Source organism: Python bivittatus, unplaced genomic scaffold, assembly GCF_059951505.1.
Source record: "Python bivittatus isolate LINGU-HERP-01145 unplaced genomic scaffold, Pbiv_v1 ctg000210_np1212, whole genome shotgun sequence".
Taxonomy (NCBI): Eukaryota; Metazoa; Chordata; class Lepidosauria; order Squamata; family Pythonidae; genus Python; species Python bivittatus.
The window spans coordinates 3,999,499-4,024,566 of NW_028277053.1; the positions used below are offsets into that span (position 1 = coordinate 3,999,499).

The window sequence follows — 25,068 nt, forward strand, 5'->3', positions numbered from 1 at the left end:
GGCTTCCTGCGGGTTTCTTGGCTTTTTCTCTCCGAAAGCAGCGCAGGGACCGCAAGCGTGAGCCCAAGGGCGCTCTGCACGGGCGCAGAGACCCTCTTCGCATTCGCGGGCGGGGGAGGGCCGGGGCCGGACGCCTCCCCGCTTCCTTGCAGGGCTCCAGCGCCAGCAGCTCCGGGGGCCGAGCGGGCAGGGGGCCTCCCTGCGCCCCCGCCTCCCCGGCCGCCCGCGCTCGCTCGCTCGCTCGCCCGCCGCCGGAGGGGGCGGCCCCCCGATTTGCATGCGACTCAGACGGGCGATGGAGCGCGCCTTTGCGCACGGAGGGAAGCGCGCCCAGCGGGAGGAGGAGCCGCCGCCGCCGCCGCCGCCGCCGCCGCCGGAGCCCGAGTTGGAGCCGGGCGCGGGCGCAGCCGCCGCTAGAGGCGCGTTCGGAGAAGTCGGGGGAAAGTTGGCGGCGGCGGCGGCGTCCTCGGCTTTGTCCCGGGCCGAGCCCGGCAGCCCCGAAGCCTCCGGCCGCGCCTGGCCCGCGCGCCGCCCGCCCCGCTCGCCACCGCTCGCGTGAGCCGCAGAGAGCCCGGGCGCCCGCGGCGGGCCGGCCTGGGCGAGGCGCTCGGCGCCGCCGGAGGCGGGCAGGGAGGCCGGGCGGGCGGGCGCGCCGCGCTCCGTTCAGCTCCGCGCCGCGCCGGCCATGTCGTCCATCCTGCCCTTCACGCCGCCCATCGTCAAGCGGCTACTGGGCTGGAAGAAGGGCGAGCAGAACGGGCAGGAGGAGAAGTGGTGCGAGAAGGCGGTCAAGAGCCTGGTGAAGAAGCTGAAGAAGACCGGGCAGCTGGACGAGCTGGAGAAGGCCATCACCACGCAGAGCGCCGGCACCAAGTGCATCACCATCCCCAGGTGCGCTCCGGGCGCGGCGGCGGCGGCGGCGGCGGCGAGCCCCTCCGGAAGCCCGCGGGGCCGCTGCGGGGGCGGGCGCCGAGCGGGCCCTTTGTCCTCGGCGCGGCGTCGGGCAGCGGCGCGGGGCGCCTCTCTGCCAGCAGCCGCCGGGCTGGCCGCTCGCGGGGCTCGCCGCGGGCGTCGGGCTCGCCGGGGAGCGCGCGGGGCCCCCAAGCGGCGCCGTCCCCCCCGGGTCGGTCGCGCACAGAGGCCGAAAGTGCTGGGCAGGGGTGCCCCAGCGGGGTTTTGGGGGGCAAAAGGCACCGAAAGTTACGTGGAGGATGTGGAAGCGCGCCGCGGTCCGTCGCTATTTATTTAGTGCCTGGTTTTCAAGATCAGGTTAGAGCCCGTAGTGAAAATAAGGATGAAAAAACTAGAATGTAAACAGCATTAAGTGAGCCGTGGAACTGTTTGATCATCAGCTAATTCACTTATTCTTGTTCTGTTTATTTTATATTTATTCGAAGACTTTCATTGATCACAGTTGTGCTCAGTTGCTTCAGTGGTGGGTCTCAGCGGCTGGTAGCAGAACAGTGCCATCCCTGCAACAATTCACCAGTTATCGCAGATATCAGATAAAATAAAGGAGGCCAGCCAGTGATAACAGCACCTTGTAACCAGGCAGGGGTCGGGATTCTGAAAAGTTCTAGCTCTGCTTGTGGCTTACCAGGCCCTTCCTGGGACCCAGCCAGACCCCTCCCAGAAAGTTTTAACCCTGGTTTGATGTTTGAGCAGTTTGTTCGGAAGGGGCCGTGACCTGCCTTGATCTGGCAGAGAAGACCAGAGGGACGGGCAGTTTGCTAGAAGCAGGGCAGATCCCTTGCCAGGAGCTCGGTCGGGGATCCGGAGCTTTCACCTGGTTCAGGTCCTTGTGATCTGAGGCTGGGGGTCCTCCTGAGCCGAGGGGGCAAGCAGTCTCTGTCGGCTTCCGGCCCTGCCTGCAAGCTGCCCAGAGGCGTCTGGGTGAGCTCTCTGGGACACAGACGCCGAAGTGGGGCAGAGGTTCCGATGGACGTGCCGTCTAGCCCCCGGGCAGGCCCACAGCCAACTCTCCTTGGCCTCCGTTGCTAGCAGGTCTTCTCTGCACGGGGAGCTCCCGAATAATCCCGGAGGTCTTTTCCTTGGCTCCCGTGGCCGCAAAGGCCTGCCTTTCCCCCTCCTGCGTAGAAAGCTCACTTGTGAATAGCTCTCACGGAAACAAGGAAGACGATACGTTTCCGAACTCCTGGAGCTTGAATTAAGAGTGCCGTTGGCCTAAACTGAACAGGGTGGGGATTGTTCAGCTGGCCAAAGGCATTTCCTCATCATTTATTTTGGCCATTCATTCTTTGCATTCCGTGTTCTTGTAGCCGAGTGTGATCGCTCCGGTTCATGTGCAGGAGTGAAAAACACAAACATGGATCAGTCGTTCCAGAAACATATTGAGTGTGGGGTTCAAGTTTGGTGTTTACTCACTGAAAAAGCCTGGGCTGTTTACGTCTCCCCTTTCTCTTTCGAGGCGCCGTGAAGCAGCCCCGTGGCCTCTTTTTAGAAAAAGGCTAAAGTTCCCACCATTCGCCCCAGAAGGCTGTGGCTGGCTTGTTTTCATCCGAGCCTTTTGCTTTCCCAACGCTCTGTAAATGTGAATCTTGGCTGTCAGGATGATTTAGGAGGGAACGGCTGGCTTACACAAAGAGGCATCTGTTGTTCTGGCCGGCCGGGGAGATGAGAGGCAAAGAGGGCCGGGCAGTGCCGAAAATGTTTCTCTTTTAAAAGACAGCTTCCAAGTGTCATCGCAGGGTTGCAGACTTATCCGGGGTGAGAGTCTGGCTTCTCGAGTCTAAACCTCGCTGAGCAGAAGCTGCCTTTTGCAAAGAGGCCTTGCTCAAGATCAGGGGCATTCATGGCGGAGGAACAATTCCCCCCTGCCCTCAACTAACTGTTCTCTGGTGGTGCAAGCCTGTTGGTTTTGGGGTGCTGTTCTGTAGACCCCCATCCTTTGCTTTGAGTCTGAATTCTCCAGATGGATTGGAGGAGAGCTGGCCTGTCTCTGATTAGATTAGGCTTGGATCAGAAGAGCTAATTTCTCCCTATTCTTACAGGGTGACTCTGCCCCTTTCCTTCTGGAGCTCAAGGCAGCGTTCCCAGCTCTTCCTCCTCCTGGTTTTATTCCCTCTCTGCAAGGCAGGGAGGTGACTGCCCCATATTATTCAGTGAGTTTGAAGGTTGGGAAGGAATTTGAACCCCTGGCCTCCCCAGTCCTGCCTCGCAACCCTCACATCACCCTGTCCTCTGCATCTTGTGCAAACTCTTCTCAAGAACGCTCCTTTATGTTTCGCAAGGTCATTCTTTTGAACAACCTGCTCAGAGGTCCTTGGCTGATACTTTTGCCAGCCCCAAAGACCTTCAGGAGTTCAGGAATTTTGTATAAAGCTGCAGCTTTCCTTCTTCTCAGTGGTAAAAATGTCCCCCCCACACATGTGGTAAGTCCACGTGGACGTGGGTGGCATTGCTTGTGCCAGCGGGTCTGCATTCAGAATGGCTGCTGTGTGAGTAGACACGGAGAGACCCTGGTGTGCGTTGCAGCCTTTCCAAGGAGAGGGAAACTTCTCATTCCAGGTGTGCAGACATGTGCTTCTAAAGCCTCTTTCCCACTGCAGAGGATGTGGTTGTGCAGAAGGCTCATTTGGGGGGGGAGTGTGCCCGCTGCTGCTTTCGTTCCCATTCTTGTGCTCTGTGTGCCCTTGCTGTCCTGTCAGCTCTGCTCAGACAAGTAACCCACTTTATGGCTTAACGCGATGGCTGGGTTCGGGGAACAAGCTAAGATTGTGGCTGAATTTCTGGCAACAGGTTGAGCCACATGCTACGCGTTGCCTGGCATTTCACTCCTGGCACCTTCAAGATCCTGCAATTTCATCATTGTGCTCTTGGCAGTGCCAGAGAAATGTGTTACTTCTGTATGTATATAAAGCAGTGGTGTTCTTTATGAATACAGATACTTTAAAAATAAATTCTGGAAGGCAGTCAAGGGCCCTCTTGCTACACTCACGCAACTCATTCTGCAGAGTCCTTCTGTTGACTTCTGCAGTTAAGTAATCATAGTGGAATAATTAGGCCTCTGATGAAATGTCTGCATTAAAGCAGAACTTGCAATGAATTTTTAAGAATTACAGCAAGTGTAAATAGGCATGACCAAACGCACCAAACAAGGGATGTGCGGCATGAATAATCATGCGGACTTCAGTCTTCAGCATCTAGTCAAACCTTTTTTAACCTTCTTCCCACTCAACCCCCCCCCCCGCAACTTAGCTTTTTAACATCTGGCCTGATGAGAAGAGCAGGAATTTTCAAAAACTTGCATGCCTTTTCTGAACGCTGAGTTGGCCTTACGAAGGCATTGCTTGAACAAAGGTTTTGGAGCACATTTGCTAAATTTGTACAGTAAGAGAGCAGTTTGGCAGAATAATCTCTCCCCCTGCTGAAATGTTAGAATTCTGAAATATTTCCATCAAGGCTGCTTGCACCATTGGGGGTGGTTCTACAAAAAAGGACAGGAGAGCAAGTTAGAGCACTGGATCTCAAAGTTGTTTCATGCTGATTTGGCCTTCAAGGGGTTCCTCCTCTAGAGAAAGAAGCAAAGTCAGCTCTTTGGGAAGGCAGGGCCAAAAAAGTACATTTCACGAATAATAAAATAGACAGCCTCTGCAGATCAGACTAAGACCCAACTTAGATCATCAGCCATGTGTTTCCACAGCGACCAATTTGATGCCTCCGAGAAGCCTCCAAGCAAGATATTGATGCAAGACACTTTCTGCATTTGGGTTTCCTAGCAATTATAGAGAAGAATATTGTCCTGACCTTTGAGGTGGTATAAAGCTAGAGTGATCAGGAGCTATACAGTTCAGTGCATCCACCCATGAGTTGAAGTCCACACATCTTAAAGTTGCCAAGGTTGAGAATCCCTGGGCTAGAGGATACCAGGGGCCTACAGGTTCAATTGGAAGTATGTGCAATTTGTGGGTGCCAACATAAAATGACTACCAGAAAGGGTTGGCTAATTATAAAGATTAAGTAATTTACCCCAGTTATTAGAGGTAGAGGTAGAGGTAGAGGTGATGCGGCCTGCCATGCAGCCTTGTGCGCCTTCCAGCATTTTTTGGAAAATAATAAATAACGTTGCCACTGCCAGAAAGGATCCACCACTGCGGTTTAAACATCTACTTCCTCCCCAAAAGACAATGCCAGGCGCCTCTAAGGCCTCAGGGACGCTGCCAGCTCCATTGCTGCTGGTGCACCACTAGCCACCAAACAGCTGATTGGCGTGCCAGCTTTGTGGCCTGCAGTTATGTTTTAGGTATCAATGTTTCCCTTTTGAGTTGTGTAGACCTGCACTAAACTCTCCCCAAGCCCCCATTTTTCTCAGAAGTCAAACTGGGTTGCCAACAAGATAAACTTAAGAGTATTCCCCCTCTTTATCACCTGTCCCAATCTTTTCTCTCAAGGTGGCCTTCCTCCCAGAAAACAACGTGGAGGCTGAGTAACAGTGTCCTTCGCGTATTATTTCTTTGTTATGTTTCGTGGCCAGAGACGGTGGAGAGATGCGTCCTTCTGTAGCCCTCTTTGTATCTAGGCCCAGAGGCATGAGATTATCAATGTGTCCGGCAGGCAAAAGCTTCATTCTGCAGCTCGGTCTAAATTAAGTGACGTGACTTGGGCGCAGGGTCCTGTGGACACTGAAGGCCACGTGAGTCTACAAAGCCACCTTTCCTTGAAACAGAGCACTGCCCCATCACTCCACCACTGTCTCCTTCGGGTGAGGATGCTGAGCTGTGGAGGTTGCTATGCTCCTTTTGGGGGGCTCCTGGAATCTTTAGGGGTCATAGCTGCTGGAAATGAATAGAATGGTTTTCTGTTGCTTTGAGCATGGCAGACATGGAAACAGCCTTAAAAGGTCCGGGGAAACAGAAGCCCCATCTTGCATCTTCCACCTGCCCAACGTGGCTACCCTACTTTGCCTTGAGGGGCTTCAGAAGGATTTTGACTGAGAAGCTGTGGGCAGAAGCCACTGACTGTGCTTTGAAATGTTAGAACAGGGCTTCTCAACCTTGGCCACTTTAAGACGTGTGGACTTCAACTCCCAGAATTCCCATATGCTGGCTGGGGAATTCTGGGAGCTGAAGTCCACATGTCTTAAGGCGGCCAAGGTTGAGAAGCCCGGTGTTAGAAGATTTTTAAAAGAGCATTTTTCAGAGTATTGATTTACTAATGTATGGTTGTATTTTGTGACCTGATTTCTCAAGGTATCCGAGTTCCTCCCTCCCACCAGTCACTGGCTAATGTTCCAAAATAATCAGCCAGTGACTGTATTTGCATCTGCAGCTGTTTGGATCCAAAGCAGGAACGGGCCCTCAGTCCAGGCGGCCAGCAGCTCTTTGGAGAAGGGAACGTGCAAGGCCACCAAAGGCACCGCGAGGGTGCCCACTCCGGATCCAAAGCACCTTTTCCGTTCAGTTCTGAACAGCTGCCCGTGTCCCTCTTCGACAGTCTAAATCGTAACAAGGAAACCACATGAAGATTTAGTGAGTTGTGTGAAGCTATCTGTTCTGGTTTATAAACCATGTAAATCTAGACGTTTTTTATTGATTGAAATATGTTCGTCTCTCATTGTTCTGACACCCATTATTCAATCATGGCAGCATACGGTATTCAAAATTAGTATGAATTTTTTAATGTATAAAAAGAAAAAAAATGCTAAAAGAGAGATGAAAATAATAAAGCAGGCAGAAGTAGAAAACACCAACTTTGTCTTTGCCATATGCAGGTAGTCCTCGCTTAATGACTGTTCATTTAACGACAGTTTGAAGTTACAACAGTCTTGGAAAAAATGCTTTACAATCTGTACTCACACTTACAACTGCTGAAAACCATTGCACCACTACTCGCAGCCACATGATCACGATTTGCAACCTTTTTTACAATGGTTGTAAAGTGAATCACCGCAGTCGTTAAACAAATTCCGGAAAAAATGTCCATTGGAGAAGCTGGATTCGCTTAACAACCATGTGATTCGCTTAACGACTGTTGTAAAAATGGTCATAAAATTGGGTCCAGTCATGTGACGACTCACTTAATGACCACCCCACGTAACGACCAATTTTCTAGTCCCTATTGTGGTCATTAAGTGAGGACTACCTGTATGCCTTTCTGAAAAGGAGGTTCTTGGCAAAACAGCTGCAGAGAGCTGGGTGTGACCATTCAGAAGGAGTTGCTTATTGTCGGAAACAAAACTTTTCCCACTACCTGGTGTCTTCATCATATCTCAGGGTGGGGGCAGGCTGTGTGGGAAAAAGCTAACTTTGAAGTATCCTGAGCTCTTTAAGGCTGTAAAGTTATAACCCACAACTTGAACTATGTCCCCAGGTAAACTGGTGACCGACTCAGCTCTTGCAAGACTAACATACTATGGTCCTGCCTGCAAATACTCATCAGCTTCCTTGCAGTCAGGACCAATGGCATTTTCCAAAAACACTTCAGATGCTGGTTTCTTAGCAAGTCATGGTTTAGCTCAGTGTGTGAACCATTCATTGTGAGAGCTACTTTGAAGATTACCTTTAAAATATGGGTTTCCAGTCTATGGTTGATGAATGGCTGTTTGGTACATGTGCTGTTAAGTTTCCTGGTGGTCTGACCCTGGACATTCATTCATTCATTCATTCATTTATTTATTTAATTTTTCAACCGCCCATCTCCCCCCAATGGGGGAACTCTGGGCGATTCACAATAAACATTAGAACATAAAATATATAAACACATAAAACCATAAATTAAAACATAACTAAAAAGAAGAAGGAGAGACCAAGGGGATGAAAACCTGAGGCTGAAGGCCGAGGCCTCTATGGGGCTAGCCATCCCCATGCTTGAGGTATTCTCACCCCACCCCAGGCCAGGTGGCAGAACCAGGTCTTCAAAACCTTACGGAAGCCCAGGAGTGTGGGGGCCAATCGCACCTCTGGGGGCAGGATGTTCCAAAGAGCAGGGGCCACCGCAGAGAAGGCCCACCTTCTGGACCCCGCCAGTCGAAGTACTTTCACTGAGGGGGTCCGAAGCATGCCCTCTCTGTATGATCGGGTGGGACGGGTTGAAGTCATAGGGGAGAGGCGGTCCCTTAGATAACCTGGTCCCATGCCATGTAGGGCTTTAAAGGTGATAACCAGCACCTTGAATTGGACCCGGAAGCAAACTGGCACCCAATGCAGTTCACGGAGCAGAGGCGTTATAGGGGTCCTCCTTGGGGCACCAACAATAGCCCGCGCGGCTGCATTTTGAACCAGCTGTAGCTTCCGGACACTCTTTATGCATACAAAATAGATTTATGCATCCATTTGACAGTATGGGAACACTGATTTGTCCAGATGCTATGCATCGTTAGCTCGAGTTTGTCCTTGACATTGATTGTCATGGGAAATGCTAGCTTCATAGGCATCTTTCTATTTCTGAAAAAAAAAGACGTATTTAAAGAATGTATAATAGGCAAACCAAGCCTAAGTAGAAACACAGTGAATAATGTACAGATAAAACCAACGCTGATATAAAATTGCCCTCTGTCATATGCTCCGGTTTCTCTTTAGCTCGTATAAATCTTTCGCCTTCTGTAATGTATGCTAAGTGCATAAAACAGGTATTTATTTTTATTGATTGATTTGATTTTGATGTTTGATTTGATTTGTTTTTGGTGCCACCCAACTCCAAATTGACTTTGCTAAATATCAATACATCAAAAGAAGTAAGTATAAGAAGGCAGAGAGGAAAAAATATATATAAAAAGCAATTAACTACTACCAAAAAAGGAATATCTGAGGAGAAAAATAGTTGTTGCTAACATCTTGTAGAAACCAACATCTTTTGGATCTTGCACGCTGCCACACAAAATATTGCCACATTATATATTGTGGTACAGCTCTTATCATACAATAGGAGAGATGTGTAAAAATGCTTTGGGTGACCTGGGAAGTCTACTGGCAGTGGTGTGATGTAGGTACAGGTCGTCTTCATTTAGCAACCACAATTGGGACTGGCAACTTGGTCATTAACCAAAGTGGTCATTAAGCGAAACAGCGACTGTGCTTATGATCTGACTTCAGCTTTCCTTCGCTTTATAGATTTGCGAAGGTCATAAATATGAGGATTGGTTGTAAATTTACTTTTTCATCACCGTTGTAACTGCGAATGGCTGCTAAACAAGGCTGTCATTAAACGAGGACTATTTGTTCTCAGTACATGGCTATAATATTGACAAGCAAATAACATAAGCTCAGTTGTTTCTACCTCCCCATTCCTACAGGTTGTAAAAATAATTCTGGACAGGGGACTCCCCTTGAGTCCCGCAAGAGAAGAGCACTGCACCTTGCCAGGGTGAAAAACAAATAGTGCCCCAAATAGGCCAGTTGTATGAGGTTTAGGAGGTCCACCAGGAGCTTAAAAGCTCTGGGTAGATCACTTGGCACTCCATGTCTGCAGGGATGCTGCAGTGGCCGCAACTTTGAGGGTTGGTTGTAACTTTCCCTTGTTCAGCACCACTGTAGCTTTGAATGGTAAGAATATTTGAATGGTTGCTGAATGAAAGGTCGTAACCCGAGGACTACCTTTATTTGGCTTTCAAGTAAGCTCATTCAGGAAGTCTCAAGGGGGCAAGGCCCTTAGGTAAGAAGATAATTTCAGCCTGTAGGTAAAAATTAGGAGCCAAACTCTGGCCTCTGCCTTCACCATATCCAGTTCAAGGACAGAGACACCTTCGAAACCCAACAGAGCACCCGAAATGCCACCCTGGGGAATTTGTGGACTAGAACCCCTCCAAGGGGGCCCTGCTAGAAAATGGCCCAAACTGTGCTCCATAAGTGAGCTGGGCCAAAGATTTACCTGAAATAATTTAAGTCCTGCTGGAAGGCAACTTGCCCTCCACTCCATCCAGTAGAATCACAAAATGTCCCTGAGCTCTTTTTCACACTTAAGGCAGCTTCGCATCCTTCAACTGCCTTGGGCATGAAATACCACCCCTAGGTATTTAAAGGATGAGACTTGCACAATGTGAACCTTATTAATGTGACAGAAATAGCTTTTAGGCCTTTTGGCAAACATGTTGATCTTGGTTTTAGAATAATTTATCACCAGTTGATGGTCTTTGCAGTATTGAACCTGGGCTTGCACAGGTCTCTTAAGGCAGTGTTGTCCAAACTTTCCACTTTAAGATGAGTGGACTTCAACTCCCAGAATTCCCCAGCCAGCCATGAATTCTGGGAGTTGAAGTCCACTCATCTTAAAGTGGCCAAGTTTGGACAACACTGTCTTAAGGTCATTGGGAGTTGTGCAGTCAGTGATGTTGGAAGGATCTCCTTCTGGCTATGACTTACTCCCATTATCTCATCGGTCCTCCTCCTCTTGTAAAGTTCCAGTAGTACTGGGTGGTCATCTTCTTCTCTCACTCAGTAGCAGAGGGTTTGTTCAAACATTTATGGGTGATCTGTGTATCTTCTCTAGGCGGGCTGGGAAGGTGGTGCTGGAGGAGAAGCTTCTGCTTCCTCTGAAACTAATGACATATGATTGCCTCCTGCCCAACATCCCTAAGTACCTCTCAGTCCTTCACAATCCTTCACTGAGGCCTCAGTACGGTGTACTTATCCACTTCCTGCTTGGCCTTTGAAGCAAGTAGAGAGACAGAAGGAGGTCTTTATTTTTTCCTTGTGCTGAAATACTGTGGAAGCGCTTTGCATATGCAACTTTGAGGCTTACCACATCCACCCCCACATTCAGGGAGGGGCACAGGACTTGCCCAGGGCTCCATCATGTCAATTCATAGCAGAGATAAGCCTTGAAACCATGTCATGGTAATCATTTCTCATCCAGGGAAAGGCTCTGTATAGACAGATCCCAACTATATCTTGTAATGAATGCTTTGTTTAAGATAACCCTAAAAAGGGGGTAGCAAGATAATAGCACAAAGAGCTGTGTTATGCAGAGGATGCATAGAACAGTCATGAAGCCAGAGGCCAAGTTTGGTTTGTATAAGTTGGGAAAATTGGTGCCTTCTTTTTCATAACTGCAGAAGATATTGACTAGTACACATGGTGGATCTTCTGTTCACATTCTAGAATATGGGAGTTTAAGTCAACATCTGGTAGAACTCTGCTAAAATCGGCAGGACTTATGTTAACCACAACTTCTGTTGATTTCACTGTTTACTCTTAAAGATGGTGAAATCTGAATCCAGTGCTTTGCATTTTATATCATTGTTTTGTTTTTCTTCACATAAATCCACCTGAATTAAAGCAGAAAAAGCACTACAAGGGCTTAACAGGCCATCCGATGGATAAGGTGACTCTCAGAAACCACAGATTAACGTCAGGAACCACACTGATCTCTGTGCCTGGGTTCCCATCTGTAAAGTGGTGCTCTTTGCAACTGGAGAGGGGTCCAATTGAAAAGGCACAACCCCTCCCTGTCCCCTGGATTTTGGCTTATCCTGATCAACCTAATGTTTCCTGTGCTGCCAGATAGCTCCCATTGGCTTCTCCTGCCAAAGTCCAGCTAATTCTTTCAGCAAGCTTCCAGCCATGGTTTCTCTAGCAATACTTCCAGGCCATGATGCTGGATTATTGAATTCTGGCTTATTGTGATGTTCAGCCTGGCCGTAACTAGGTGTGTTTGGAGAATTATTAAAATAAGTTACTCCCAAACCATTCGCCAGTATGCAGAACCTCTTTGTTATTCTCTTCAGGGTAAGATAGATTGCTTTAAGTTTTGAGTTGTTTTTGATTTGGTGGCCTTACAGATTGAATGATTTAAATCCTAGCTTGTTGAGCATCTAATTTACCAAGCCATGAGTCAAAGTGAGAAATTGTGGTTGATTAGAGATTTGATTACTTCATCTTTTGTACCTTGGATTTATAAACTGAGACATGATCATCTAAACATGCCATTTTAAATAATAGGCAGACTCCAGCGTGTTATGTATTGAAGGGATTTAGGATAGCAACTGGATTGCTCATATTAACTTTGACTCAGAGATCAAATTGTCTTTATTTTGGGTGATTCTGTTTCCAGAAGCAACGTTTAGCTGTCTTTATGTGATGGTAAGTCAGCTGGCTTTGAATTCTAGTTAAAAACATCCTTTTTACAGCTAGGTATGTGCCTCTTTGGCAGGCCTTGACATTCCACAGATGCTTTGTGGGAAACCTTAACCGGTCTCCCTCATCCTTGTGCTCTTTGGTGGCTACATCTAGACCCTTGGTGTATTTTAGTAGATTGGTCTTCATCAGGCAGTTGGAGCCACTTCATCTTGAATCGAGTCTCTCCGATGTTTTCCTCTTGATTTATCTATTGTGTCTGCCTAAGGCTATTCCCATAATCAGGTGGCCAGCGTGGGATGGTCCTCAAGGCATGCAAGGAGGAGAGAGCCAACGTCCCAGCCGCTGGGTAGCGGCCGGCCTTGGCTTCCCCCTCTCCCCCCTGGGCACTGCTGTGTTGAGGCTGTGTGCATCAAGGTCAGGCAAGGCCTGCATGAGGAATGGTGGGACTGGCATCGTGGGCAAGGGGACATTCGGTCACCTTGCTGGGTACGGCCAAGGCACCCTGCCAGTGTTGGAAAGCCTCCCTGTGCCAGACAGTCCTCTGGCTCCCACTCAGGCCTCGATTGCTCTCTGCGTGTGGCAAGGAGCCCTGCCCACATTACCACATCAGCAGCTGCAATCTGCCTGCTTATCATACTCACCGGAGGGTGGTGCTGAGTTGCTGTGGAAAGTAGCAGTGTGGCTGTCTCCTGTGTATAAATAGCAGCCTTCATCTGCCTGGCTGGACTAGCTCCCAGAATTCCCCAGCCAGTGTGGCCATCACTGAGAATTCTGGGAGTTGAACCCTACACACCAAAGCTCAGGAACACTCGACTGTATTCCAGACACAGAACTTCACACATAGGCATTCATAGAGGGGAATGACATCATGTGAGTCATGCTATCATTGTTTACATCATTTGCATGATGCTGCCATGATGCGCGTGATGTCATTGTGGCTTCTCATGGATGCCTGTGTTGGTAGATATCTCCTTGTGGGAAGAATTCCCTTTGGGTGGAAGAAAGGGCCTTCAGTACGAGCCTGCTGGTTTGTAATTGACAGCTAAATGCTTCACTGCTGGTTTATTGCATTATGATATTCTTTGTACACTGTGCTCCATTGGGGAAAAACGGTGTTACGGTAATAATAATAATAATAATAATAATAATAACAACAACAGCAACAACTCTGCTTAACTAGTAAGCAAAGGTTTGTGCAGTACATTCTTCTCCAGAGGAGTACAGCTGTTGCACATATGGAACATGATGTGAAGCCAAGGAAGATGAAAATCAATTCCTTCCCCCTCAGTATTAATGCATTTTCTGGGCAAAAGATATCTCATTTCCAGTAAGTTCCTGTCCACTTGAATTCCTGCCTTTTTTAAAAGAGAAAAAAAGTGTATGCTCTCATTCTGCTTTCTGTGTGTGCTTTGCTAGTCTGAGTTGCACATTTTCCAGTTTGCCTGTCAAGCCAAGATCTTGGAAGAGGGCCTTTAAAATCTGAATTAGTAATTTTTAGCTGTTTCTATCTTGTGTTTGGAGTGACCTGCTTTTGACAGCTTGCTGGAAAGCCAGAATCAAAATAGATTCAGGAAAATCTCTTTAAGGCAACGGCATGCTAACGTTAGGAACCCTAAATGATATAAACACATTTCATGTGCATAGTTTTAACCTTTGCTTTTGGTTCATTCCTATGTCCTGAACCCGCAGAGGGGCTGATCTGGAGATGGCAGCTCAGCTATTCTGGTTTGTAAAACTTTTCCGCATCTTGGCCACCATAAGATGTGTTTTCAGATTCAGATTGGAGCTCCCAGAATTCCAGGCAGTTGCAGTTTGAAGGGCGCCAGGTTGGGGAAGATAACCCATAAAGACATTGGATTATCGGACGAGATAGCAACCAGGTGGTAGAACTTCCCAGGGTTTTATTGTATCGTCACAATCCACGTGTTAGTGCTGCGTATCATATCTTTCTTTTTTTTAATAGTATTTTATTGAAATTTTTAAGATTACAAAGTTAAAAGTTAGAAATGAAAAGGAAAATTGAAAATACAAATTATAAAGAAAAGGAAAAGGAAAGGTGAGATAAAGTAAAAGAAAAAGAAAAAAGACATGAAAAATAGATAGCTTCCAATCTATCTCTGGTCTTAAGAATAATATAAGTGTCATAAGTGCTAGTTTTTAATGCATTAAGTAGGAATAATTCTTTGTCAAAGCATATCTCATTACATTTATAATCTAATCTTCAAATCCCCATGTAAGCTTCGCCCCACCTGCATTTTGGTGCTGCGTATCCTATCGTGACTGCATGAACGCAGACTCAGTTGTGTGGCACATCTGTTTAGCCAGTGGAATATCCACGGGTCCTGTGTTTACATTACAATTTTCGAAATATAGCGATGGTGGTGTTTTGCTTTGTTTTTCCAAACCATGAGCTCCGGCACCGCACAGGACTAGCTTTCCTTAAGTTCCATCTTGGAAAGAAAATCTGAACAAAAGTATTCAGTTGCAGCCCTGTCTCCCTCCCGCTTCAGGTTATGGTCCACATCTCAGAGCCCTTTGAAACCCGAGAACATATAACTACTGCTCCCAAAGGAGATGTTTGGTCCAAGTGTGGATAATTATAGTTATACAGGCTGTTGGCGTGGGTAGCACTTTACAGAGTTTGCGTTCAATTTTTCTGAAGGAACTTCTAATTGAAGACGGGGGAGAGGGTGATTAGCAATTTTTTTTTCTTCCTAGCGTTTTCCCGTAGGTGCAGGGTCCACTTTTTTTTCGGATCAACCAAATGTTGATTTGTTGGTTGCGATAGGAACTGACGGACCGGCTTGTCACCCGAGCCTGACGTCATGGGCTGAGAGAGAGGGACTGGCCCAAAGTCGCCCAGCCGGCTTTCCTGCCTCGGGCAGGACCAGAACTCACCTTCTCCTGGCTTCTAGCCTGGGGCCTTCACCCCTAGACCAAACGGGCCCTCTATTGTGTGTATGTAGACAATGTGTGGAGCCAAAGATGAGGTGGGTGCAGGAATGTCAGCGGTTTGGTTTTCTCTGTACTTACTCTTGGCATGAAAACAGAGGTTGGGGTTCCCTTGGATTTGTGGGAGCAGAGAGACCCGCAGACCTGCAGACCTCTTCCCTCGTGCTGCTCTGGCACTGGCGCCAGTTCTCAGCTTTTGTGCCAGCAGCCCTTCGGTGCTTGTTGTCAACAGGGTTATTTGCCAGCAGTGAGCACCTGGTGAGTCACCTTCCCACTCCCACCCCCTAAATTGCAAGCCGTGCTTCCAGGCAGAGGAAACGCCTCGCCTCCAGGGCTTGCCATTGTTCAGTCTCCCATCCTTGGGTCTAATTCTTGCCTTTGCAGTTTAAAGAATCCCTCCAGCATTCGTTGGTCAAGTGAATCACTTTCTAATATCTTGGGACTTCTCATCAGTAATGTGGGAAACTCGTAATCGGGGCTGAGTCAGTCGCTGCTCTGCGCTGAATATTCAAAGACTTTTGAATCACCCCTCCGCCCTGACCTGAACCCTTTGGGTTTGAAGCATAATGTTGACTGAGGGCCTAAAACTCCTCTCTGGCCTCTCAGCTGGAATTTGATCTTGTGGAAAGGTTCTGTTGTGATATTTCTGAGGTCATTTTGTTTCTGAATTCCTGGTGTGCTGTTGTAAACGATCCTGGCCCTTTAGGAAAATTTGGAATGTGAATAAACCAACTTTGCCAGCCAGGGTAAAAGTAAGAAAGAAGTTAGCCCAGGCTTGCCCTGGCTGTTGCTTTCAAAATGCTGGACTTTGTTCTGAGCAACCCGGATCCAGATTCTGCCAGAACTCTGCATCGGACACTTTCTCATCACAGCCAGTTTTGGATGAAAGGAAGCAGGAAAGAATGGATCTCATGCGTTCTGTCCTGAATTCTTTTGAAGAATGGGAGGATACCACTCCCATTGCTTTAAACCACTAGATCAAGTGATGGGTCACACGCAGAACCAAAGCACAGCATTTTTGTACCCTGCCCTCCATTTATAATTGGCATTCCAGGCCAGCGAATAAGACCTGACCCACCTCTTGAAAGGATGGGGCTTTCCTCACCTTGCCCATATTTCAGTTCATGTTCAGAGGATTGGGGGCCAATGAGTCTCGTCTTCTGCATTGTCTTCTGATGGTGGCCTTGGCTTGTGGTGAGAGTTGGCAGCAACTTCTGATTGAAAATAGTGAGAATAGTGAAAAGCAAAACTTGTTTCTTTCTGGATAACAAGCATTGGAGAGAGGAGGGTTCTCCAAGTATCCTTTCCTAGATACATTTGGGGCAGAAGGGTATTTTGCCTTCCGGGCAGAGACCCACTTGCCTGAACAAGCTTGGTGTACTCTGTAATCATATTTAGTAGCTCACAGAGATCTTCACTTGAGCTTATGCAATGCTTGCCGTCATATGTTATAATTACTTCAGATCCACTCTTTACAGGTAGTTAACAAAGTAAACCCATTTAAAAACGTAGGCAAGGGACTCATTCATCTGACTGCGTCAGTTGCCCAGGAGCAACACAACAAAGGAAATACAATTTGGACTAGAAGACCAAAGGCTGCTAGGTTAGGCCTCCGTGTGTATGAATGCACATGTGTGTGTCCTTACAGCAGACTTGTCCAGATCAGAAATTATAGAATCGGAGGGTCACCAATGAGACCACTAGGGTTTTTGGTCAGATGATACATGTATTAGGGTTAAGAAATTTCCTGGTCTCTTAATTTCCGGGTCTCCAGTAACATTTTACTGGAAAACAAATATGAAATGGAGAGAAAAGAGAGGGGCAAAAGTGTGGGAGGAAAAAGCAGACAATGTTGGAATTGTGAAATTTAATTTTGTTGTGTTTAAGCTGTTTTTCAACGCTGGCAACTTGAAAACGTGTGGACTTCAACTCCCAGAATTCCCCAGCCAGCATATGCTGGCTGGGGAATTCTGGGAGTTGAAGTCCGCACATCTTCAAGTTGCCAGTGTTGAAAAACACTGTTTTAAAGTGTTCAGAAGATGATTGGAGATAGATAGGTATACAGTAGGTACAGATATATAGAGACAGACTCACATTCAATATTTCCTGATGTTTTTGGATTTGTGCCACTGCTGAGATCGGATTTCGGCGGGAGGTTTCTTCTGTTCCACCCACGTGAGATAGAGCTAAGGTGGCTTTATGGCCAAGCAGAATTGGAGCAGGAGACCAAGAAGGTGTGAAAGCTCCCTCAACCCTTTACATGTGCCCTTGCAGGGCAGGGCAGCCTCCTCTATGAGCAATATCCTTCATCCCTTACTAACCCCGATGTCATGTGCCTCTCAGGAGTCCACACATGATCATGGTTGGTGCCCGAACTTGCCTGCAAGCCTTTTCTTTTGATCATCTTTATCAGACACTGAACCTGGCTGGGCAGGGGCCATCTTGTTCAAATACGCAGATATGATTCAGCAGATGCTAGGCACTTCATGGCAGGATTTGCATAACATGCTCAACTCTCAACCAAATTAATGAAGCACAGTTGCTGTGTTTGCAGAAACAGCTGTGCCCAAACAAATAAACCACATTTAGTCTAACACATGGCACACAGCTTCCTAAGACAATAGGCTGGGTCCTACAACACTTTAAACCTCGGACTATCCAACTCTGTTTTAGCCTAATCTAAAGTAAACTCAGCCTACAGTAGGTATTTGGAGTGCCTGTTTAATTATGTGTGGCCAAATTGGCTTAACCTGCCAAAGGGCTGGCATGCTTTGCGTGGCATACTTAACACGGCTTTTCTCGTTTTTGCAGGATGAGAAGAGTATGTGATTGCTCTCGATTAGCAGGGTGTCCTGCTCAGTTTGAGTGACACATTGAACAAGCACTGCAGGATGCAATTTGTGCACCTGAGACACACTTCTCTGTGCTTTGCTTACAAAAAGAAATCAGCTGCTTGCAAAGATCCTGGGAGGAACAGCACAAGTGACTCTTCTGCCTCTGAAAATGCACAGGAAAGGGCAGTGTGTCCTTAAGTTTGTAACAGGTTCATGGTGAAATATTGCTGTTTCATTCTCCTAAATTAGGAAGAGGTCAGAACAAAAAATTAATGCAAGCCCAAATTATTATTAATATTATTAATTAATTAATTAATTAATGTATTAATTAATAAAAAATATTAATGCAAGCCCAGATTCTTTTTTTGTTTTGTTTTGTTTAAATAATTTCTCTGTGGCTAAGGGCTCAGAATCATGAATTGGCTTCTTATTCTCCACGTACAACCAGTTAGAGCAGTGTTTCTCAACCTTAGCAGCTTTAAGATATGTGGACTTCACCTCCCAGAATTCCCCAGCCAGCATGCTGGGTCAGATCCAGTTGGGGTTTGCATCTTCATCTCTTCTTCCACCATTATACTCTGGATATATCATTCATTCATTTGATTTACGTTCTCTCTTTTCTTAAGGGTGACGCACTGTTCCACTTTCCCCCCAGCAATAAACCTGTGGGGTAGGTTAAGCTGAGAGGGAATGATGGCTCAGTCACCCCAAGGGTGTCCAGGTCAGAGCTCCCGTGGTCTTGCTCCTTTCACCCCCCTAAAACATCCATGCATCACTTGCCCTTGAGGGTAAATTGCTGGTTTTATTCATACTGTACATAGATCTCTGGCTTTGGTTTCTTGCTCATGGCCACAATACCTCTGAAGGGGAAATGGCATGCAAATATAAATGTTTCTAATGAGGATGAAATACTCTCTTTTTTTGTTCAGTAGCAATGACAAACTTTGCTGTTTCAGAAGATGCCAGTTAGGAACAAGAGCTTAATATTATAACCTAGGTCAGTGTTTCTCCACCTTGGCAACTTTAAGATGTGTGAACTTCAACTCCCAGAATTCCCCAGCCAGCCATGCTTGGTGGTCATAAATATATAAACTGTGGATGATGGGTCCTTGGGCTGTGCTAACCTAGGAGAATCTCCTTATTTGAGGGCATTTGAAAAGATCATCTGCCCTATTTCTGTTCTGTGCAATCCCTCCTGAGTCAGTAGGATCTGGTGAACATCCAGCAGAGACAGCACAGATGTGCTGGCTGGCAGGTGGCCTAGATGAGCGGTCTGTTTTCCACATGCCCTACACACAGACATTCATTGGAGAATGTTTGAACACACTTCACATCAGGGTTCCTCAACCTTGGCAACTTTAAGACGGGTGGACGTCAGCTCCCAGAATTCCCCAGCCAGCCTTGCTAACCCTAACCCTAACCCTAATCCTAACCCTTGCTGGCTGGGGAATTCTGAGAGTTGAAGACCACCCGTCTTAAAGTTGCCAAGGTTGAGGAACCTATACATGATATAAAGAGGAACCTAAGTCTAGTTAATTGAATATTTCACTTCTCCCAGCATCATTTAGTCCCTACTGATGTTTAAAAAAAAATGGGGGAGTGACTGCACCCCAGGAGTTGGTCTGCAAGTGTGCCCGTCCCTCCCCCCCGGGAAAATAAAAGACCAAGGCAAGCTGAAGTAATAAGAAACAACAGGGGAGGTGCACTAGGGAAGCGATAGGGTGGCACCTCACTTTTTTGCAAATTGGGCATTTGGTGAACCGCCGAGGTCCCCAGTCTACAGCAGAAGAAGGCCCTGGCCATCCACTTCCATATTGGGCTCCCTGGGGCCACCAAGTCCATGGAGCCACCAAGAATCAAGCTTGATTCAAGGGAAGCTTTACCTGTCCTTCACCCCCTCCCTCTCCCCCAGAGGCAGCCGTGTTGTGGGAACACCAAGAGTGTGCTCTCAAAATGCCAGAGTTGGCTTCTGGCTTCAAGCATAGGCCTGTTCCTGCTCTGTCTATTCATTTGTCTCCTTCGAGGCTTGTAAAGCTAACACCCTCTCTGTTCTGCAATCACGGCACGGTGGGCACTGTGGTTTGTGCGAGTCATGTAGAGAGCCCACAGAGTTTTCTGGGGCGGTTGTCTGTTTCAGCGTTTGCAGTTCCAAGAAACAGGTTGTTCTCCCACCTCCTTTGGCCTGCTTGTGGCTCTGCAGCTGCCTGCCTCGTCCTGACTCCAGCGGCTGGGAGGGGAGCGTTGCTCTTTGCGAACTGGGGAACCCTTCTGCAAATTTTGAGTCCGCCTGGAGGGTTTCTCTGGCCTGGATTTGCACTGTGCTGGAGCACTTGCTGCTCAAAGGAAAGTACCAAAGGGAGTTTCTGCCCCGCTGCCCCCCATCCCCACTTCTGCTGAGTAGAAGCATAGGTTTTTCAAAGCGTCCAGATCAGGAGAGAGGGGACCATCCCCTCCCAGTCCTGACTCTCCTTTCTCCAGGATTTCAAAGTCATTGTCTCTTTTTTGGACCAATTTGGGTGCACTCCTTTTGGTTTTGGGTAATTTGGCTTCATCCACCACTTTTGCCATTTGACTCTTCGCCTTGTCTAAAAGCCTGAGTAGAAATCGTTGCTTCTTTCTTCCCCCCATTATGGGTTAAAACAAAATACAGCTTTATTTCTGGGGGGGGGGGCTGTATGGACAGATGCAAAACCAGGTGTGGTGGAGCATCCTTTTTTTCCCTGCTTCCCTGTATCTTTCCCCCCACTTCTGACCACTTGCAAGCAACCGGGAAGGGGGGATGAATTTTAATTGGCGATCTGGACCAATCTCTTGCCGAGCACTTTCAGTATGAGCCCAAGGGTTGCATGAAATTAATGAGGGTCACCTGCCAGATTGACCTGCTTTTGGATGGGAGCAAAGGTATAATATCTATTTCAGACCTTCAACCAGCTCCCCGCACCCGGGAAGCCTCCTGACTGGCAGATGTCGGTGCTCCACGGTCCATCCTCGTCACCACGATCGCCGCTAGCTGCTTTCTCTTTCCCCGTCTTCGCTTTGGGAGCTGCTGCTCTGGCATTGCTCCCATGTCAGAGTCAGCATTTCAGTGAGGCCGGGAGGGTGCGCTGATTTGATCTGCACTGCTGCCTCAGTACAGACCAGGTGACGGCTCTGTTCCTCGGGGCTTGAGAGGGTTCTGTCTTCAGATGCAAGTTGTCCAGGGCAAGGAAGCAACGCGCCGGGGTCCTGTTCTGGACCCCGGAGGGTTTGGCCGGGAAATGGCTTCAGTGGGCAGCCTAGAACAGAGTTCTCCGATTTGGGGGCCTCCAGATGTGTTAAGCGGGCAAGCTAGCTGGGCATTTTTGGAGCTGTAGTTCCAACACATCTGGAGGACATTATGTTGAGGGAGGCTGACATGGAATGCAGAGGTGATGGGTTTTATTTCTCTTTCTGCCTTTGGAGTGCCCTTCTCTGGGAAAAGCGTTCAACCCATAGAAAGGTGCAAGAGGCTTATTTGTTTCATATTTTATTTTATCAGGCATTAATGAAGGTTTTATCTTCTACTGCTAATTTTAAATATTATATCTACGTTCTTTTCACTGCATATTATTTTAAGATTTTATTGTGGATCTGCACAGTTAAGTAAACTTCGTGGGCTGCCTTTAAGACGGCATCATAAGCAGAAGGGGATGCTGTAGTCAGGAGGAGGACTAAGACAGGGAAAGAAGTGGTTCACACACCAACCAACCAAATCTCAAAGTTGTTTTTCTCTGGGGCAGAAATTGCTTATCTATGTTTCCTCTGAGGAACTTAGATTCTGTACCTCAAGAGCTGACAGACGTTTCAGTGCCAAAAAAGTTTTAAAATCGAACTTCCCAAATCTTACAGGATTTTAGCAGATTTGTCTTTGATTTTGGAATTCTTGTCTTAAGAGTGTGAAATATTGGCCTCCTGTCCTGCAATTTTATCTCACAGAGGAACACTGGAGTCTTGCTAGAATTGGCAATCGATTGGCAGGATTTGGGTCGTTTTAATTGTTTTTTAATATATGTTTATTAGACGCTTAGAGAAAATATAAAAACAGGAAAGAAAAACAACAGGAAAAGGGATGAAAGGGTAGGACACAAATGAGTAAACAAGTGATTTAGAAATATCATAAAATTACATCATTTGCTTGTGAATAATTGAATATATTATTCAGTCGTTAGCCTGAAAATCACTATTAAGCTCTAAGCATAGCATGAATATTAGAAACCATGTTCAGCACAGTATAAATCCTAACATGAAATTGGGAAGTGCAATAAATTCTGCCATACTATTAAAAGTTTATTCTAATTCAAGAAGTCCTATAAAGTTGAAATATTGACTTTATGCAAGGAGAAACAGACATTTTGGATGTGGTTTAAATTCTATGTCAGATATGAGGTTACTCTAGACATCAAAGCATAACTTAGTAGTCTTTCCTCCATAGAAGGGATCAAACATCCTTTCCCATAAAAGGGATATGATATCCTTGCAGCAGTTAGCATATACAAAGCTAATTCAGCATATTCTGTGGGAATATATGGTTAGTAAAGTTTAATAAAAAATATTGCAATTGTAAGGGGAATTCAACTTTTAACATTTGTTTCATTCTAGTATGAATTAGTTTCTAAAATCATTGAGAATAACAACATTGCCACCAGATATGAAAGAATGATCTTTACATTTCCAACAATTCTTAGAAAATGAACTGTCCATTTTAGCTGTCAAGACCGGAGAAATATACCAGTTCTAAAACATCTTATATCAATTTTTTCTAAGCATAATATTTGGTGTAAATGTAACATTCTTTTCCCACTGAAATTCTCTTTGTTGCATATCTATTATTGCATCTAAATTTTGCACCCATTTAATCATACAGTCTTTGATCTGTTTGAGTCATATTTCATCAGCAGTTTATAAATAAGTCCCAGCAGACATTCCTCTGAGTTACATATTAAAAGATTTTAAAATTTAGTCAAGTTGCTTAGTGATTCCTCTTGTTTCTGCAGCCCTTTTAATACTCTGCTTCCTATTTGAAGATACTGGAACCAGTCAAGTAGACTAAGTCATGGAGTAAGGATCTCAAAAGAGTTTATCTTTGTCATGCTGATAATCAGATCTTGCAGTCTAAACAAATTATTCTCTCTCCCTTAAGTGAATTTCTTCGTGCTTTCCTCTTCATAAAAATAAACATTTAAGAGCGAAGCAAGGGGGGAATAAATCTGGGTGAATTCTTTTTCTGCATTTATCCTAGACAGTCAAATACATTACTTACTATTGCATTATCCCTTAAAGATGTTGCTTTCTCTTTGTATCAGTCCAGATATATTTAAGCAGTCCAGGCCATTTCAGAAATTTGTATTGCATTTATTGGGGGGTTCCCTGGGTGCCCTCTAAAGAATTCTTTGAGCTGTCGTTCTTGTTGAGGTCTCTAGCGGTCCCAAGTAAAAAAATAGGAGAAGGCATCTCTGATTGATTCATCTATTCATTTAATCGATTCTTCTTCTGATTCACAGGAATGGGCAAGTTATGACTCATGGTCCATATATCTCAGGTCCACATATTTCTGACCCCAGCTTTCCTAACGAACAGGGGCCCTTTTCACACGTGGCTTCATCCTGTTTGCGGACATTTCAACACCTGTATCCTTAGTTATGGAATTCTTTTTCCTCTTTACCGCAGCTTCACATATTTTTGGAAAGTTTCAGGAGAAACTTGGAAACTTTGGTTAAGTGCCACCAAGTTCACTCTTAACCACATAGATGTATTTTCTCTAGGACAATCTGTTCCCAACCACCGCTTCAATTTAGTTCATGCACCTTTCTGCAGGTCGCCCTGTTCTCTTTCTTTTCACCTTTCCCGGCATGATGGACTTCTCAAAGGAGCTGAGTCTTCCTATAATCGGCGCGACAGAGTTTGGTCGTTCATGTTAATTTTGGACACTTGCATATATAATAAAGCAGACTAATTCATTTTTTACAACAATTTTTTGTTGTAAAAAATAAAATTTATTAAAAAAAAAAAGCAGACTAATTCATAAAGTAGTTGTTAGTGGATGTTGAGAACTGCAGTTAATACAATTAGATGGTGAGGCTGTTTCGTTGTAAATCTTATTAACAAAGCTGGATGGCAGGATTATCAGGGTTATGAATTTAGAATTTTATTATGTTGCTTTTATTGGGACAGTAAATATATCACGGTGTGTATTGATTGTCTTCCTTTTGCTGGTTTTTGTTAATGTTGCTTGTGGACTGTTTGTTGTTTGACTGCTGAATGCGAGCAGCGTTGCTCACAGCTCTCCTCTGGTAACAGGCATGTGATCGCTCCCCGTCCAGAGGTGAAGTGGTGCGTGAACACGGGCTGCTCTCCGCATTATTTCGTGATGGAAATCTTGGCTGTTGCTTCTTTCTGAGCGTAATGGAGGCTTAGCTTCGTTGCCCGAGAAATGGCACAGAAATGAATTCAGAATCAAAGCTGAACTTCTGTTTGGGTCAACGTGTCTTAGCTCTCCTGCTTTACCGAGACGAGGAGGATAGAGATCGCGCCGCAGAATCAGAGCCCACAATTGGGCCCTTTCCCCCCATTTAGGAAAAAGTGTGAGAGAATTCTTGACCCCGGTTCCTCACTGAGTACACACTTATGGAAAGTTGGCTTGTCAGCAAAATCATATGAAGAACTCAGAACCCTCCGGAGGAATTGTTGCAAGCAAAGTGGTCTGACGTAGCCCTTCAGTCCTTCCTCACCTGGTCCTTTCCAAAGGTGTTCAGTCTATTGTAGTCCCCGACATATTTCTAGAGGTGCCAGGTTGGTGCAGGGTGCAGCGGTGCCTCAACTTTTACAAAGATCTCTTGAAAAAGTTCACTGTACTGTAGCTCTGTCTCCTTCTATCAGAACCCTCCAGATTTTGTGTCATCCATGGCCAGCTTGACTAATGTCTTATGCAGGGAAGTCCAGCACATCTAGAAGACCCCACATTGGGAAGCTTGGCCTAACTAGTCTAAGCCAAAACCACGTGGGCATATGTGTGCGCCTTTCATGTTTTGTTTCATTTTAAGCCATGCTTCCTCTTTCTAATTTAAGTTTCCATTGTCGGCCATCAGGTTGTAAACTGTGCTTTTGTTTACTGGTAGAATTGGTGCTAAATATAAAGTTTCTATAGGCTTGGGAGCTTCAGAGCTCGCTCCATTTCTGCTCCCCGTCCCATAGCTAATTGCATGCCCTGATCACATTTTTTAAAACATAAAACT

At 46.3% G+C, this 25,068-nt stretch overlaps 1 protein-coding gene across 3 annotated transcripts in view; it reads left to right on the forward strand.

Annotated features, from left to right (window-relative positions):
* The first annotated feature begins 349 nt into the window (after positions 1 to 349).
* Positions 350 to 25,068, forward strand: part of SMAD3 (SMAD family member 3) — a 63,524-nt gene continuing 38,805 nt past the window's right edge. For 2 of the 3 annotated variants that reach the window (XM_088139213.1, XM_088139214.1), the window contains exon 1: positions 350 to 891. In XM_088139213.1, the coding sequence (XP_087995339.1) occupies positions 686 to 891 (206 nt within the window). In that variant the 5' untranslated portion in view covers positions 350 to 685. Of the gene's footprint in view, positions 892 to 6,356; positions 6,489 to 25,068 lie in introns of those variants that run through there. The other variant, XM_088139215.1, reaches the window with a different exon arrangement.